The sequence below is a fragment of the Canis lupus genome, chromosome 26 (genome assembly GCF_003254725.2).
Source record: "Canis lupus dingo isolate Sandy chromosome 26, ASM325472v2, whole genome shotgun sequence".
In the NCBI taxonomy this organism is placed as follows: domain Eukaryota; kingdom Metazoa; phylum Chordata; class Mammalia; order Carnivora; family Canidae; genus Canis; species Canis lupus.
The window spans coordinates 399,000-417,619 of record NC_064268.1 but is presented as its reverse complement, the minus strand read 5'-3'; the positions used below and the strand labels follow the sequence as shown (position 1 = coordinate 417,619).

Sequence of the window (18,620 nt, the reverse complement as noted above, 5' to 3'; positions counted from 1 at the left end):
GGGCAAGGAGAGTTACCCCTATATTATTCCTCTGTGGTAAATGTATATTAAATTTAGGAAGAATTGCCAAGTTGCCTTCCAGACCAAACCATCTTGTATTCCCACCAGAAGTGTATGAGTTCCAGGGGCTCCACATCTTCACCAGTACTCAATATTGTCAATCATTTCTTTATTTTAAAATATACTTTATTTTTAAAATATGTTTTATTTATTTGAGAGAGAGAGATCGAGAGAGAGCACAAGTGTGAGAAAGGGGCAGAAGGAAAAGCAGACTCCCCACTGAGCAGGGAGCTGATGTGGGGCTCAATCCCAGCACCCTGGGACCATGACCTGAGCTGAAGGCAGATGCTTCACCGACTGAGCCATCCAGTCATTTCTTTTGTTTTTTGTTAGCCTTTATAATTGTGGCATTAAAAAAAAAAATTGTGGCATTAATTAATGTCTCTAATAACTAATGATGTTGATCATATTATTTTTTTAATCTATTTTTTTTTACTTTTTATTTACTCATTCATTCATTCAGTCATTCATTCATTCATTGAGAGACACAGAGAGAGAGAGAGGCAGAGACACAGGCAGAGACACAGGCAGAGGGAGAAGCAGGCTCCATGCAGGGAGCCTGACTCAGGATTCCTGGGACTCCAGGATCACACCTTGGGCTGAAGGTGGCGCTAAACCGCTGAGCCACCCGGGCTGCCCTGATTATATTCTTATGTCCTTACTTACATTCATATACTGTCTTAGTAGTGTTCAAGTATTTTGTCCTGTAAAAAATCTGAGTCGTTGGGTCCTTATTTTTAAGTTTTGAGAGTTCTTTATGTATTCTGGATATAAGTTCTTGCTTAGATCTGTGCTTTTGGGACACCTGGGTGGCTCAACAGTTAAGTGCCTCTGCCTTCGGCTCAGGGAGTCCTGGGATCAAGTCCCGCATCAGGCTCCCTGCATGGAGCCTGCTTCTCCCTCTGCCTATGTCTCTGCCTCTCTCTTTCTGTGTCTCTCATGAATAAATAAATCTTAAAAAAAAAAGATATGTGATTTGTAAATATTTTATCCCATCCTTGGCTTTTTATTTTCTCAACAGATATTTCAATTGACCTAACTTTAATTCATTAATCCTGCCTTCTGCCCATTTCCTCTGCTATAAAGTCCATGGATGAGTTAATAATCTCTGACGTTGTATTTTTAGTTTTAGAATTATCCACTGATTTTTTATACCTTCAATTTGTTACAGTTCTACATTTTTTCATTCATGATGTCTATATTTTCCTGTCTCCTTCTACTTATTAATAATAGTTATTTCAAGTTTCCTGTCTGGCAATTCCAATACCTAAACCATTTGTGGTCTATTTCTATTGGCTGTTTTTTTCTTTTGATTATCAGTCACATTTTCCTGATTTTTTTGCACATCTAACCATTTTAAATTTTATGTTAAATATTGTTTAAATTAGAAATGTAGAGGCTCTCCAGATGATACTATTTTAGATCACAGAGGGTCACTCCTTTTTTATCTCAGAAAGATAATATACAGACTGTGCACTTTAATCCAATCAGAGATTAAGTTGAGTTGGGGTTGAGTTGCAGGTTTATCACTGAGACATAACTCGCACGCAGTAAATGCATGTATTTAAAAAGTGTAGTTTGAGGAGTTATAATAAATATACATACAACTGTCTCCAACACCCAATCAAGAGATAAACTATTTCCAGGGCACCTGGCTGTTTCAGTCAGTAGAGTGTGTACAAGTCTTAATCTCAGGGTCATGAGCTCAAGCCCCACATTGGGTGTAGACGTTACTTTAAAAAAAAATCTTTTATAAGAGATAATTTTTAAATGCCTCAAAGTACTACAACTTAAAAATTTTTGCATTTACTAAAATAAATGATTTTGCCCTTGTTATTACTGTAAGTTACATCAATAGGATTTTATTATTATTTTTAAAAGTAATTTCTTACCCAATGTGGAGCTCAAACTCACCACCCCAAAATCAAGAATTTCTTGCTCCTATGACTAAACCAGCCAGGTGTCCCCATCAATTGGCTTTGAAATATTCATTAAAATGTGCATTTCTGGGATAAATGCCACTTGGTTACTATATTATTTTTCTATATTGCTAATATTTGCTAATTATGATATGCTAATACTTCATTTGGGATTTCTGAATCTATATTCTTTAACTGGCCTGTAATTATCTTTTTTAATATCCTTGGCCCAGTTTCAGTATCAGGGCTCTGCTGGCCTTACAAAATGAGCTAGGAAGTCTTTCTTACTCCTCTATTTTCTGAGTTTGTGTAGGACTGTTTTTTTGAGAGGAGGGGCAGAGGAAGAAGTATCTTAAGCAGACTCAGGGCTGAGTGCAGACACGGGGCTCAATCTTGGGACCCTGAGATCATGACTTGAGCCAACACAGAGTTGGGCACCCAACTGACTGAGCCACCCAAGCACCCTGGGATTGGTATTGTTCTAACAAATTATTTCATGGATTGGAAATATCCACTGAATTTTTCTTCGTGGCAAGGTGAATTCAGGATATGTATTAGAATACAGAGCCATGTATTTCATCTTGTATCAGTTTAGTAAGTTATGTTTCTCAAACATTTGTCCATTTCATCTAAGTTGTAAAACATATTAGAATAAGTCTGTTTGTTACATTCGTTTATTACCTTTTAATATCTACAGGATCTGTAAAGAATATTCCTCTATCATCCCTGCTATGAGTAATTTGAGTTTCTATTTTTTTTTAAAGATCTTATTTATTTATTCATGAGAGACAGAGAGAGAGAGAGGCAGAGACCTGGCAGAGGGAGAAGCAGGCTCTATGCAAGGAGCCCAACGTAGGACTTGATCCTGAGACCCTGGGATCTGAAGCTGAAGGCAGACGCTGAAGGCAGCCGCTCAACCACTGAGCCACCCCAGCGTCCCTCCTACACTTTACTTTGGATTTAACTTTTTTAATCTGCTCTTTCTGAAGCTCTATAGGCAGAGGCTGAAATCATTCCTATCAGACATTCCTTCTTTTTTCATTTAAATATTAAGAGCTCTGTTTTCCTTTCACAAAGCTTTAGCCGCCTCTCTTGAACTGTGATTTTTTTTTATCATAGTCCAAATTACCTTATTCCCTTTTTATCTCTTCCTCATTTTATGTGTTATTTACAAGTATATTGCCTTAATTTTATGACATCATAGATGGTCTATATTTGTGAATGTTTTATGGACACTTGAAAAAAATGTGCATTCTGCAGATTTTATGTGGTGAGGCTTATAATGTCAATTAGACTGTGTGTGTTCATAAGATTTCCCCAATACTTTATATCCTTCTTGGCTTAAGAAAAAAAGATTTTATTTATTTGAGAGCGAGAGAGAGCACACTTGAGTGGGGGAGGAGCAGACTCCCCTCTGAGCACAGAGCCCAAGAAAGGGCTCAGTCCCAGGACTCTGAGATCATGACCTGAGTTGAAGTCAGATGCTTAACTGAGTGAGCGTGCCACCAAAGTGACTTTTCTTGATCTCATGATCTATGAATTAAATTATAAAACAAAACCTCACCAATGTTCCAATTCAAAATAAAAAAATAGGGAAGGAAAACTTGTTGAAACACAGCAAAAATATACATATCTGTACTCACCATAAAACTTTGATTTTTTTAAATAACATTTTTCTGGGGGTGCTTGGGTGGCTCGGTAAATTGAGTATCTGCCTTCAGCTCAGGTCATGGTCTTGGGGTTCTGGAATTGGCCCCGCATTAGGCTCCCTGCTCAGCGGGGAGCCTGCCTCTCCCTCTCTCTTTCTGTCTGCTGCTCCCCCTGCTTGTGTCTGCACTCTCCCTCTCTCTCATGATGTCAAATAAATAAATAGAAAAAAAAAACCCCAAACAACCAAAAAAACCTTTTTTTCTGCCATTACATTTTCCATATTACATTGCCATTAGCAAGCTAGCAAGCTATTGGTGGGTCAAGGTTCTTTACTTATGGGGAAACCCGAATCTTCATTACTGAAGATTGAATTTCTTAAAAAAAAAAAAAAACTTTATTTATTTATTCATGAGAGACACGCAGAGAGAGGCAGAGACACAGGCAGAGGGAGAAGCAGGCTCCACGCAGGGAGCCCGACATAGGACTCGATTCTGGGTCTCCAGGATCAGGCCCTGGGCTGAAGGCGGCACCAAACCACTGAGCCACTGGGGCTGCCCAGAAGACTGAATTTCTAATAGTCCTATCCTTATTGGGGTGCTTTGGTCTCCCACTGAAACTCAAAATCAAACATGGAAATACTAAAAGGCTTCTCTGTGAATCTGTTGGGCTCCATATAGAGTTCACCTGACCCCTAATGTGAACCAGCAATTCCTTAGTTTTGTGGATTAAAACTCCAGCAGTAATAGTAACCTTCTCTGATTGTTGATTTGCTGACACAAGACCCTCAGAACAGCATTGAGCAACTGTTGTGCTTCACAGGAGACTTCTTGCCCTGAGGATTAAGCCCTCCGACCAGGAGGATCCCAAGGTCACAAGGACAGAGAACAGAAAGTGCATGTGAATAAGTACTCACAGCTCCACCTCACCATCCTTTTTGCCTCTCATCTCTCCTACTGCCTCTTTAACCAAATGCCCCTAAGTTTGATCAGCTTTACTTAGAGTAGCTGTTGTGCTCAAGGCTGGACCCTGATTGGTAAGCCAGACAAGCTCTCACATGATGCTTCAGAATAATGAAGACCTCTTCATCTGGGCTATGTGAGAAATTTAGGGTCAAGGTCATCCCCACAAAGCAATACTTTGCTAATCTAGGTCCTAACTTTAATTTTGACACAACTCCATATACAAATAACATTTGCTTTTGGATATGCAATGTAAAGACCACTGTCCACAGGTCTCCCTTTCTCTGATGAAAACAGTCATTTTTCTGTAATCTGAATGTTATAATCATTCAAGAAAGGATTCTAACATTGTCAGGCTTTGCCAAGGAGAGGAAGTACTAAAAATTCTAAACAGAGGTAGGGTAACATTTCTAATAGATGGTTTCAGCAAAGACAAGTTTCTTGTGTTGGCAACACAAGAAAATCACACATTTAGGGAGTTATGCAAACTTCTGAATTTCACCAACATTCAACAAAGGATTTTGGCATTTTCAAGACATTATTTTAAAATTTAACTTATGTTTAGCATATTTATTTATTTTTAAGATTTTATTTATTTGAGAAAAAGAGCATGCATGACAGAGCATGAGCAGGGGAGAGGCATAGAGGGAGAGGGAGAAGCTCAGCAGGGAGTCTGATGTGGGGCTTGATTCCAGATCCCCAGTATCATGACCTGAGACAAAGGCAGACACTCAATCAACTGAGCCACCCAGGTGTCCCTTTATTTTTTTTAAGAATATTTATTTGAGATTGAGTGAAAGAGAGAAAGAACAGGTGAGCAGGGTGGACGGGGGAGCAGGAGGAGAAGCACACTCCCCATTGAGCAGGGAACCTGATGTGGGACTCGATCTCAGGACCCTGGGATCATGACCTGAGCAAAAGGGAGAGGCTTAACTGACTGAGCCACCCTGGTGCCCCTAAGTTCGGCATATTTAAAAGCAAGATGATAACGTGTGCATTGCAATGTTTCTTGTACATTGAGTTTTGTTTTGTTTTGTTTTTGTTTTTTTTACAAAGTAGCCTGATTTCTAAAGCCTCACCTGCACAAGATGTCTGAATCAAATATATGGTTTTTAAAAAGTATAGTGGGTTTGCTCTAATTATCTGGAAAGTTCTTTAGGAAAACATTAAAATATTGACACAGAGAACAGTATTACTTCATGTCTCATCATATTAACCTAAAATTCAGTTTCTTGGCTCTGCAGAGAAAACCCACCGAAAAATGACAGGACAATGTGCTTTTGGGTCTTTTATTTTTACAACCCCATTTCTCACATAGGTAGATGATGAGCAGTACAATTCAGAGCTTTTCGTTTGTTCACTCAGTCATATGTTAACGTCTGTTCTTGCCTTTGCATGTTTAACATGAACAACAATTCTGTATATTAACTGTTGACTCAGAAGAGGCAGGAGATTATTGAAAGATTCCAGCTTCTATTGTAAGATAGAGCCCAGTAGGAGTTCTCAAACTCATTTACATGTGCAAAAAAATATCTGGCAATATAACTTTAAACTATTTGTTAAATAATAAATATATCATTTGGCCCAGCTTATCCTCTATATTATGGTACAAGACAAACAATATATACATTGTGTAGCACTATTTATAGATGCCATGCTGTAAATATGACATACATCATATTGACAGATTAATCTCACATATGCTATGAAAATATATGAATTTATAACATGTAGCCATACTCAGGAATATGTGCCCTATATTTCTCTGAAGCAAGAGGCCTTTTACTTGGCTATCATGATTACAAACATACATACAGAGATACATATCTTTAAAATTTTGCATGCTTATCACTTAAAATTGAATAATCTTTTCTTTAAGATGTAATACCAGAGTTGGAAACATTTTTAAAAAACATTTACATCGGGGATTCCTGAATGGCTCAGTGGTTTAGGGCCTGCATTCAGTTCAGGGTGTGATCCTGGAGTCCAGGGATCGAGCCCCGCATCGGGTTTCCTGCGTGGAGCCTGCTTCTCCCTCAGCCTCCGTCTCTGCCTCTCTCTGTGTGTCTCTCATGAATAAATAAATAAAGTCTTAAAAAAAAAAAAACATTTACATGGACACATTTTTCTATATTCTTTTAAATCATTATTTTTGTCCTCAATATGAATACCTTGATGTACAACAGGACTAGACCATTTGCTGGATGCTTTTGTCTACAAAAGCACATTCACTGTACACCGAGGCTCACTCTCCCATTGGGCATCCTGTTGTTTAAGTAGAACTTCCTGCCAAAGACTTTTCTACACTCCTGGCAGAGAATTTCTATAAACAAGTTTTTGGATATAGAGAGAAGTGTGATTATTTTCTTAAAAGTTTCTCATATTCACTATATTCCTAGGGTTTGTGTTCTATGTGAGTTCTCGGATATATTATGAGGTATTATTTCTGGGAGAAGGCTTTCCCACATGTACTGCATCTGTAGGGCTTCTCTCCTATGTGAGTTCACTGATGTATAATCAGTTGCGACTTCCAAATAAATGCTTTTGTACATTCATTACATCTGTAGGATTTTTCTCCTGAACGGGTTTTCTGATGTCTAATGAGGAATGACTTCCCACTGATAGCTTTCCCACATTCACTACATCTATATGGTTTCTCTCCTGAATGAATTCTTTGATGCTTAATGAGACTTGACTTCTCTCTGAAGGCTTTCCCACATTCACCACATTTATTGGCCTTTTCATCTATATGGGTTCTCTTATGAGCAATAAGTTGTGATTTCCCACTAAAGGCTTTCCCACAGTCACCACAGGCATAGGGTTTCTCTCCTGTGTGACTTCACTGATGAATGATGAGCTGTGATGTCTGAGAGAAGACTTTGCTACAGTCACTGCATTCATCGGGTTTCTCTCCTGTGTGAGTTCTCTGATGTATAAGGAGATGCGACTTCCCAGAGAATGCCTTACCACACTCACATCCACAAAGTTTTTCTCCTGAGTGAATTGTCTGATGTGCAACATGGTATGACTTCTGGGAAAAGGCTTTGCCACATTCACTGCATTTAAATGGTTTCTCTCCTGTGTGTGTTCTCTGATGTACAATGAGTCGTGACTTTTTTTTTTTTTTTTTTTGTATATGTGCTGCCGAAGCGAGCACCGAGTCGTGACTTCTTGCTGATGATTTTTCCACATTTGTTACATTCATAGTATTAATTAATCTAATGTGAGTTTTTTCATGTTTGGTATAGGGGAAGGATTTCTCATACCCATTGAACTTACCAGCTTTCTTTTTTTAATTTTTTTTTTTTTTTTACTTATTTATTCATGAGAGACACAGAGAGAGAGAGAGAGAGAGAGAGGCAAAGATGCAGGCAGAGGGAGAAGCAGGCTTCATGCAGGGAGCCTGATGTGAGACTCGATCCTGGGTCTCCAGGATCAGGCCCTAGGCCAAAGGCAGACGCCAAACTGTTGAGCCACCCGGCTGCCCAAACTTACCAGCTTTCTTTCTTCCACAATTTCCAGTCTGAGTAAATAAATCTAATGAGTATTTCAGATGTTTTCCATTTGAGACATGCTTATTTGGCATTTGCTTTAAAGGTGGAAGGTTCATGCCAAACTGAAATATTTTTCCACTTGCATTTGTTTCACAGACTTGTTCCATTTTTTAAATCCTGTCATGGAATTCTTGCTGCCATACTTTCTAATCATCAACTTTCCAGTATTCTAGGAAAGAGAATAAAATACATTTTGTGAATTTTTCAGTAACTGTGAACCAGATAAACTAGAACTGCAGAAATCAAAACAAACACCTGTACATGTTTAGGAATTAAAATTATTTTTTTTATTTTTTTTTAATTATGATAGTCGCACAGAGAGAGAGAGAGAGAGGCAGAGACACGGGCAGAGGGAGAAGCTGGCTCCATGCACCGGGAGCCTGATGTGGGATTCGATCCCGGGTCTCCAGGATCACGCCCTGGGCCAAAGGCAGGCGCCAAACTGCTGCACCACCCAGGGATCCCCAGGAATTAAAATTAAATAAAGTGGTTTCATGGAAACTGAGGTAGAAAACCAGCAATAGATAAGGAGAAGAAAAAAACTCCAGACTAAATAGGTTGTTAGAGGCCATGCTATAATAATCTGTCCTAGGCAAAGGTAGGGTTTCATGGAACACACACTCAACTTTAAGACAAGGCCATAAAAAGTTACACTAGAAGGTAGGAAATGATGGCACTAACATTATTCCTTTGGTTGCAGGCAGAGAAAAAGTAAACTGTCATAAAAGAAATCAAGGAGAGAATAGAAGAAATGACTATGGATATACAATAGTAATGTGAGGCCTTTGCCAATGAAAGGGGAAGGAAAATATGTGGGGATTATAACAGAGGTAAAAGTCATATCGAATCCCATGTGTATGAGAAAAGAAAAGGGATCTACCATCAGGATAAGGTTTGTGGGGATCCCTGGGTGGCGCAGCGGTTTAGCGCCTGCCTTTGGCCCAGGGCGCGATCCTGGAGACCTGGGATCGAATCCCACGTCGGGCTCCCGGTGCATGGAGCCTTCTTCTCCCTCTGCCTGTGTCTCTGCCTCTCTCTCTCTCTGTGTGTGACTATCATAAATAAATAAAAATTAAAAAAAAAAAAAAAAGGATAAGGTTTGTGGTGTGGAGACGGAAATTAAATGTATGAAGTCTGATGTGAGAAAGAAGGGTGAGCACTACAGCTCACTCTGAAATCAGAGAAAGGAAGGGCAGATTATCCTCATGTGGATAAGTGATATATATACTCCCCGGGTATCTGAGAAGCTCTAATTGATGGTTCTGAGTCACTTCCAAAGGTTCAGTGACTCAAGAATTCTCTAAACAACATTTTGAAGTTGCCCACCCTTTACTCTTGCAGTTGTACCGCCTCACATGTGACTCACCTGGAAAGGTCTGACTTGCTGTATCTTCACCTACTGCCCAGGGCTGCTCTAGCTCCAGTGGGAAGATCACATCTGGTTTGATAAGTTGAATCCCTGTACGTGGAAAATCACATAGGACTTGAGCTCAGGCTCTGAAATGCTTAGCTTCAGAGGCTGTGAATTAGGCCCGTTCATTTCACAAACATTATAAAGACAAAACAGGGCTATGAATTTTTAAATTCTTTTTTTTTAAGATTTTATTTATTTATTCATGAGAGAAACAGAGAGACAGAGGCAGAGATACAGGCAGAGGGAGAAGCGGGCTCCATGCAGGGAGCCTGATGTGGGATTTGATCCCAGGACTCCAGGATCACGCCCTGAGCCGATGGCAGACACTCAACCCCAGAGCCACCAAGGTGTCCCCGAATTTTTAAATTCTTTTTTTTTTTTTTTGAATTTTTAAATTCTTAAACGAAAGCCCTACGTTGTCACACACTTCAAAGGTCCCAGTTTTCAGTAAACAAACATGAAAGATGAGTGACTGGGCAGTGGCTCCACACATGAATATGTGTACAAATTCTTCTGAGCAGAGTCCAGGAGCTACTACTCCTGTGTGAAGTACACAGCCACATCCTCGAATGACAAGGATCCCTGAGAGAGCATGTTCCTGTGAAATCTGAAGAAACGTATTTTGGATAATAAAAGAAAGATATAAAGACCCTAGGGTAGGAGCCACTAGTAGCCTTTAGAACAGCTGTGCTCTGCCTTTCCTAATAACTTCAGTTTCACGAGTGGTGCAAATTTGCACAGTCCCAGGAACAAACCCTAATTGTTCTGAGCCAATCCTGAACAGCCCCAGTTCCCTCTGTTTCTCTGTCTCTCTTACATCTAGACTTAGTCCTATGATTATATGCTGGCAGTGGAATCTGAGAAGTATGCAAGTGCCATGTGGGGGAAGCTGTTGCTTCTCTGATAAAAGACAAATACTGAAAGTACCCTCTTCCCTCTCTAGTATTCTCCCTGCTTTTATTTTTTATTATTTTTAAAAAGATTTATTGACTTATTTTAGAAGGAGTAGGGGGAGTGGCACAGGGAGAGGGAGAGAGCCTTAAGCAGATGCTTTGCTGAATGTGGGGCCTGATGTGGGGCCTGATCCCATGACTCTGATATCATGACCTGAGCAGAAACCAAGAGTCAGACACTTAACCGACTAAGCCACCCAAGAGTCCCTCTCCCTGCTTTTTTTTTTTTTTTAATTTTTTTTTTTTAATTTATTTATGATAGTCACAGAGAGAGAGAGAGGGGCAGAGACACAGGCAGAGGGAGAAGCAGGCTCCATGCACTGGGAGCCTGATGTGGGATTCGATCCCGGGTCTCCAGGATCGCGCCCTGGGCCAAAGGCAGGCGCCAAACCGCTGCGCCACCCAGGGATCCCCCTCTCCCTGCTTTTAATGCAGACGTTATACTTGGGAGGTGCAGTAGCCACCTTGAGCTGTGAGGAAACATGTGAGTACAGAAAGCCAACTTGTGAAGTATGGCAGAGTAGAACTCTGGAAATATCCTTCGTCCTGTCTGGTACCCCTAAAGTGCTGTGCCAGCCCAGGACTGTCTACTGTCGTGTGTCTTGCAGGAGAAACTTAAATGGCCTTATTATTAGAACTACTATTTGTAAATGAAGTTATTCTCAACTGATACATTTCTTTTGACCATTCTTTTTTTTTTTTAAGATTTTATTATTTGAGAGAGAGAATGAAAGAGAGAGAGAGCCCAAGCAGGGGGAGGGGCAGAGGGAGAGGCAGACACCCCACAGAGCAGGGACCCTGACATGGAGTTTGATCTCAGGACCCTGGGATCATGACCTGAGCCAAAGGCAGACACTCAGCTGCTCAGCCACTGAGGTGCCCCAGGTCCAGGAATTTCTAAGCAAAGAAGTGAACACACAAATGATTCCTGACAGTTATTTCTCTGCTGGCTTCTGAAGGGACATACCCTCAGCCTGGCCTGAACAGATGGCAATAGAAAAACATGAGATCTTACCCCCAAATTTAAACCACACAAGAAGATGCCCCATCACCAGAAAGAGTCAGCAGACATAATAAAAAGTGGAATTTAACTTCTAAAAACTGGAGAGAACAGAATATTGGACACAAACTATATAACAGGAATGTTAAAACCATCAAAGTAACAATAAGAATAATCAAAAGATGAGAAAGAAACAAGACAATATTTTAAAAATCTAGCAGATTTAGAAAATAGCAAGTATAATAAAAGAAAAATGCCAGGAGTGAGCACTATATTGATTAAACTAAAATAGTCAATGGAGGGGCTGCAGGCAGACAAGGAGCCCAAGGATGCAGGGACCAGAGGGGCGCCTGGCAGGCTACATCAAGGGGCAAGTGACTCCTGATTGCAAGCGCCATGAGTTCATGTCCCTCACAGGGTGTATAGCTTACTTATTATTTTTTTTTTTTAGCTTACTTATTAAAGTAAATAAATAAATAAAATATTTATAAAAGAGAAAAAGAAGATATGACCTAGAAGATGCTGGCTATAGAGACAAAATGAGACAGGGCTCATTCCTCCACAGAGGGAGCTCCCCAAGGAAGGAATAGGGAGAATACGAAAGAGGAAACATCCCGAGATTAAACAGCTAAGTATTAATGGGACCCAAATTCTTCTCTAAAAGGACAGTGATAGGGGATCCCTGGGTGGCGCAGCGGTTTGGCGCCTGCCTTTGGCCCAGGGCGCGATCCTGGAGACCCGGGATCGAGTCCCACGTCGGGCTCCCGGTCCATGGAGCCTGCTTCTCCCTCTGCCTGCTTCTCCCTCTGCCTGTGTCTTTGCCTCTCTCTCTCTCTCTCTCTCTCTCTCTCTGTCTGTGACTATCATAAATAAATAAAAATTTAAAAAAAATCTCTAAAAAAAAAAATAAAAAAAAATCTCTAAAAAAATTAAAAAAAATAAAAGGACAGTGATAGCAAGAATAATGATGATGATAATGGCGAATGTGTCACCGTGAAGCTGCAGAAACATTTCCCAGGATGTTAAAGGGAAAGATAAGTTATCTACAAAGTAATGAGACTAACCTGACAGATTACTGAACAGCAATGACAGGAACCTTAGGACAGTGAAATCATGTCTTTAAAGCACTGAGAAAATGATCATCAATTGTACAATAACATAAGTATCGTTTAAGAGTGAACACAGAATACAACTTCTACTTCCAAGATGTGTAAGATGCAAAGGGCCCCTGCTCCGGGGAACCAGCCACCACACTTCCCCATAGGGCAAGCAGAGACATCTGCACACAAAGTTCTGACCAATTCAAAGTCAGAACAAAGAAAGCACTTTCTAGGTTGGCAGAGAACTGTGGCAGATGCTACAGCAGGGGCAGGTTTCTGTCTTGCCTGAGGACAGAGGAGCAAGTGACATAGGCCGGGGGGACTTCCCAGGACTGTGGAGAGGTTACCTCAGTTTTGGACAAGGGTGAAGACTGGAGGGCAGAACTGAGATCTGGAGGCACAAACCCAACTTCTATTGCATTCCACTGGAATTTGACCAAGAAAGTGCAGAGGAAAAAAGAAAGGTTCACTTAACCTGCTCTCCCTCTCCTCTGAGGGTTCACACAGCACACGGTGTACCTCAGTAATGAAATCCAGCAACCTTTGTATGAGATTTCTGTCCAGAAAAGATCATTAGAGACACACCACCGAAATTTTTAATGGAGGTTGGTCACATAGGCACCCTTCTACTAAGCAGCTACCAAAACAAAAGCAGAAGGAGAGCAGGTGTTCACTCTAAGTCATGCTATTTATAGGCCCAGCACCACACTTTTAGGGCACTTTTCACAAGCTGAGTTTCCAGATGCCTGCCTTGAAAATAGGGTTTTCTCAAGACAGCTGACTCAGGGCTATTCTGTTAACTCCCCCATCTGCCCACACACAGTTGGACAACAGAGAAGAACTGCACAGTCCTGCACATTTTTGCAATGCTTAGATTCCAGGAATCTCCCACCACTGAAAACAAGATAGACCAAAGACTGTTCTGAAGAAACTTTACACAGATCTTAGGCATGTGTAATTTTCAACATGTTCTAGTCCTGTAGACATGGCTCTTTTCATACAAGACAGAATTGGGGCACATATTCAGCTCGCTGGTTTAATGATTCCCTATATCATGGTGGTAATCTAATTGTAAGATACGACTCCAGCCAGATCAATCAGTTTAATATGTGAAGTTGTTAAACTCCTGAATGATTTTTGAGGCTGATTAGATATTTCATGTGATCTAGACTTATGCTGATAAGTCAGTTCTCCAGAAAAACAAGAGTCCTGATTTGTAGCATTTGCTAATATCTGTGTCATACGTATTCCTACTGTGGCTGATTTCAAGTAATCAAAGTTTAGTAACTGGTTTGCAAAATTCTTCAGAATTTAACAGTCTTGCAAGTTGGTATGAGCTGGCTCTAACACACTATGGGTAATTTAAAAAACAAAAAACAAAAGAATGATTTCAAGCCAAAACAAGATCTGGATTTTTATATCCTAGCTAGGTTAAAATCTCTAGAAAAAAAAATATTTTTGATTTTGAAACAAATATCTTTTTTTTAAGATTTTATTTATTTATTCACTAGAGACACAGAGGGGGACAGACAGAGACATAGGCAGAGGGAGAGCCCGATGTGAGACCCAATCCTGGGACTCCAGGATCACGCCCTGAGCCGAAAAGCAGACGCCCAACTGCCAAGCCACCCAGGCGTCCCTTGAAATAAATATCTTAATGCAAACAACATTCGCGTCTCAGGCCCTTTTCTTCAACCAGCATGTTGAAACATCTGAAGGAATAAATAGTTGTTAATAAAACCTGAATGGAAAAAAAAGCTCGATATACTGGCCAAACAGCAGAATGTATCTACTGAAAGAGGATGTTTACAGTGTGTATTACCACACTGATGAACTCTGCAAGAGTAAAGATGAAAAGAAGTCAGATATATTAAAGTTTTTATTTTTTATTTTTATTTTTTAAAGATTTTATTTATTTATTCATGAGAGACACAGAGATATATCTGCAGAGGGAGAAGCAGGCTCCCTGCAAGGAGCCCAGTGTGGGACTTGATTCTGGATTCCAGGATCATGCCCTGAGCCAAAGGCAGACACTCAACCTCTGAGCCACCCAGGCATTCCAAAGAAAAGTTTTTAAACTCAGAGGATAGATCCAAAAATCCATCAAGTACTCCAGAGCTAAAAATAATAAAGGGGAGGAAATAATCAGTAAAATCAAACAAGAAAGTTCCCCAAAGCTGGAGGCAGACAAGAACCTTCCAACTGAACACAATAAAGAATGTGAATAAATATTTTATACCCAGACACATCAATATGGGTACAGAGGGGAAATGCAAATGAACCACAATGGTACTATTTCATATCTACTGGAATGGCCATAATCAGAGAATAAGTGTTGGTGAGGAGGTGGAGAAGTTGAAGCCCTCATATATTGCTGGTGTGATTGTAAAATGAAGCAGTCACTTTAAAAAACGTTTATCATTAGGGCTCCTGAGTGGCAGTTTGTTAAGTGTCCGACTCTTGATTTCAGCTCAGGTCCTGATCTCACAGCCATGGGATCAAGCCCCGGGTCAGGCTCTGTGCTCAGCAGGGAGTCTGCTTTAGATTTTCTCTCTCCCTCTCCCTCTGCTCCACTCCCACCCTGCTTGCTCACCCATGCTCTCTCTGTAAAATAAAAAAGTAAATCTTAAAAAAAGAATATTTTAAAAAAAGTTTACCAGTTCTTCAAAATGTTAAATATAGTTACCACAGGAACCAGCAATTCCATTCCTAGATACATACCTAAGAGAACAGAGAACATATACACAAATGTTCATAGTAGCATTATCCATTATAACCAAAATGTGGAAACAATCCAAATATCTAGAAAATGAGGAACTGATAAAATGTGGTATAGTCACACAACAGAATATTATTTTACAACAAAAGACAACAAAGTAGTAACTCATTCCCCATCTTGAAACTAGGCTACATGAAAGAAGCTAGTCACAAAACACCATGTAGCGTGCTGTCCCACTGATACGAGATGGGGAGAACGCGCAACTCCAAAGAAACAAAGCATGTTGTAGTGGCCTAGAGCTGGGGTGGGGAGAAATGGGGAATACCTGCTAAGTGTATGAGCTTTCCTTTTAGGAGGATGAAAAATTCTAAAATTAGATTGTGGCTGAACAATTAGATGGTTACGGAAACCTCTAAACTTACTAAAAAAACAGTAAAGTGTTCAGTTGAAATGGTTGAATCGTATGGAACCACAATTGAGGAAATAAATGAATTATTCACCTGAGACTTGGTCATTTTCTGCTACTCTTGGGAAATGGCCAGTAACTGTAGGTTCTGCTCTGTCCTTGTGGACTCTGTGTATCTTCTGGACTCTATCTTAATGCTCAAGTTAAAGGTACCTGGTCAGGATTCTCTTCACCAAGGATCCTTGGTCCTGAGACTTCTTTATCTCAAATAAGTCAGTTAGCTCATGGAAACTGGAATCTGTTCAACCCATTAACAAATTCTCTTTAGCTTGATGCAAATCTCCCTCTCTTGCTGGAAACTCACTTGCATTTAAAGCTCAAAGTAGGTTTCCTATGGACTCTACACATACCTTAACAAAGAGTCAAAATAGTGGAGTATGCAGAAGGAAGCCCGCAACTTTAATAGCAGCATTTCACCAAGCACTCATTCCCTCTGAAAGTGGGGCAGGGAGACAGAAAGTGTGTGTGTGTGTAAAAATTTATAGCCAACAGGAAATAAGAACCTCAATTTCATTTTTACATAAAGGCATGAGTAAAAGAGGAAACTGAATCCAGCAGTTCATGAAACGAACAATTCAGCAGAGTTATTCCTCAAAATACAAGTAGTTTATAATGTTCTTGAGAGTTCTAAATTAGTTAACACATCTAAATACCTTAGAACAATGACTAACACACTGACATTGAGTAAATGCTCATTAGTGCTCTTATTATTACATGGCACGATTATAGAGAAATCAGAAAATACGTATCAGTAACAATTACTTTTTTTTAAAATAATGATTTTATTTATTCATGAGAGACAGAGAGAGAGAGAGAGGCGGAGTCACAGGTAGAGGGAGAAGCAGGCTCCATGCAGGGAGCCCGATGTGGGACTCGATCCCGGTCCCCAGGATCACGCCCCGGGCTGTAGGGCAGCGCTAAACCGCTGAGCCACCCGGGCTGCCCTCAGTAACAATTACTATCGATAACCCCACTACTTCAAGGGTACCTCTCACAGGGTGTAGAAACTATGCTGATATTACAAAAATGTGATCTAAAGTCTTCTTAAAATTTTGAACTGCCTTTTTTTTTTAATTTTTATTTATTTACTCATGAGAGACAGAGAGAGTGAGAGGCAGAGGGAGAAGCAGGCTCCATGCAGGGAGCCTGAGGTGGGACTCGATCCCGGGTCTCCAGGATCACACCCCGGGCTGCAGGCTGCCCCTGAACTGCCTTTTGTGCTATACAGTAAACCCACTTTCAGACCCACAAATATAACCATAGACCTGTGAATATATCGTGTAGGTCACCCAATCAGCTGACACGCCTAGTCTTCAATCACTGACCCCCAAGGCCACGCTATCATGAGCCTCAGGGACCTCCCGTCATCCCACAACGTGCTCACCAACCCGACCCTCACCCCCGCCCATCATCTCAGCAAGGTCAGACACTGCTGGCCCATCACCAACTCCCGCAGCCCTGTCACGCACACCAAGTCCCTCACTCCCCTCACACTTATTAGCCCCTATTGGCTTCCTGATGACGCGTCCGATTGTCCCCACAGACTCTCCCCAGTGGTGCAAATCTACCATGTCCCCAGGTATCCCCATGGCCCCCCGACCTCCATCCCCAAGCTACCAAGTCACTCACCCTATAGTTCCCTAGTCACTGTTTTCTCTCTAAAGCAAGCTGTATGCCTGATATGGAGCTCGAACTCAGGACCCCAGCCCGAAGGTCCCAGCTCTCCCGCCCGAGCCAGCCAGCGCCCCAGGGCCTGCTGTAGTCGACCTATCGCCCCGAGTCCGCGCTTGCAGGCCCACAAGCCACTCTCCCCAGGCACCAGCGGGAACCGACAGCCCGCACGGCCCCCGCGCCTCCCATCCCGAAGTTCGGTGCGAAGTCCTCCTGCGGGAATGTCCCCCAAAGCAGGGCTCCGGAGCCCCCGCAATCCGCAAGCCCCCCGCCCGCCCGGCACCCAGTGTGCCCGGTCGCCGCTGGCTCCCCCAGCCCTGACCTCTGACGTCCACCTTCCGGCACCTTCAGGCCGCGCAGGCCTGCGGGGACCCCCACCACCCGCCGCTACCGCAGACCCCGCACGCCGCGCCCAGCCACTCACCTCACGGCCTCGGCGCTCGGCGCCTCGCCCCTCGGCATCCTCCGCACTCGCCTGCCCTGGCGGCTGCGCTCCATGCGGCAAGACCCTCTACTGCAGTGCTCGGGCCATCGGTTGCCGCCAGGACCTCCGCATTTCCGACCCCAACTGACCGCCCCAGACCGCACTGGCCGCGAGAGCTGCCCCCACCCGCGGAACTGCGCCGGAGTCACCCATCAACCCAGCTGCCGGGACCCGCAGGCCGCCCAGCCCCTACGCTGCGCCGGCCGATTGCCTAAGTGCGCGCTCAGAACTACATTTCCCAGAGTGCCGCTCGCCCCCAGAACTACATCTCCCAGAGGCCTCTGCGGTACGCTCACAGTCGGCTCGGTGGACTTTCCGAGGGTCGGGGTTTGCGGGGGGAGGAGCCCTGGGGTGCGCAAGGCCTAACAAGTGCTGGAGTTCCCGTTGGAGGACCTCTCAGCAAGGCAAAAGCTTGGAGTTTAGCACCATACTCAGGTATGGGCGGAAGGCATTAAGACAGAAAAGGAATGTGGGGCACCTGCCCAGCTCAGCGGCTGCAGCCCACCATCCCAGATCCCTGGGTTGTGAGGTCAGGCCCCATGTTGGGTGTGGAGACTACTTAAAAATAAAATTGTAAAAAGAGAAAAAAGAAAGAAAACTGCGCCTCCTGTGGGCAGAGCACCCGACCCGGTTTGGGGCATCCAGGCCCATCTTGCAGGCCTGGGTGGTCT

The 18,620-nt window shown here is 42.3% G+C and overlaps 1 protein-coding gene and 1 pseudogene across 2 annotated transcripts in view; both read right to left on the bottom strand.

Moving 5' to 3' along the window:
• CHFR (checkpoint with forkhead and ring finger domains) overlaps window positions 1–18,620 on the bottom strand; it is a 73,162-nt gene that overhangs the window by 43,198 nt on the left and 11,344 nt on the right. Inside the window, exons 1-3 of one of the 2 annotated variants that reach the window (XM_049102164.1) lie at window positions 17,890–18,029; window positions 9,509–9,601; window positions 8,084–8,311 (exon numbers count right to left, since the gene is read on the bottom strand). In XM_049102164.1, coding sequence (XP_048958121.1) covers window positions 8,084–8,249 — 166 coding nt within the window. In that variant the 5' untranslated portion in view covers window positions 8,250–8,311; window positions 9,509–9,601; window positions 17,890–18,029. Of the gene's footprint in view, window positions 1–8,083; window positions 8,312–9,508; window positions 9,602–17,889; window positions 18,030–18,620 lie in introns of those variants that run through there. The other variant, XM_049102165.1, reaches the window with a different exon arrangement.
• Window positions 5,864–8,077, bottom strand: LOC125753782 (zinc finger protein 182-like; annotated as a pseudogene).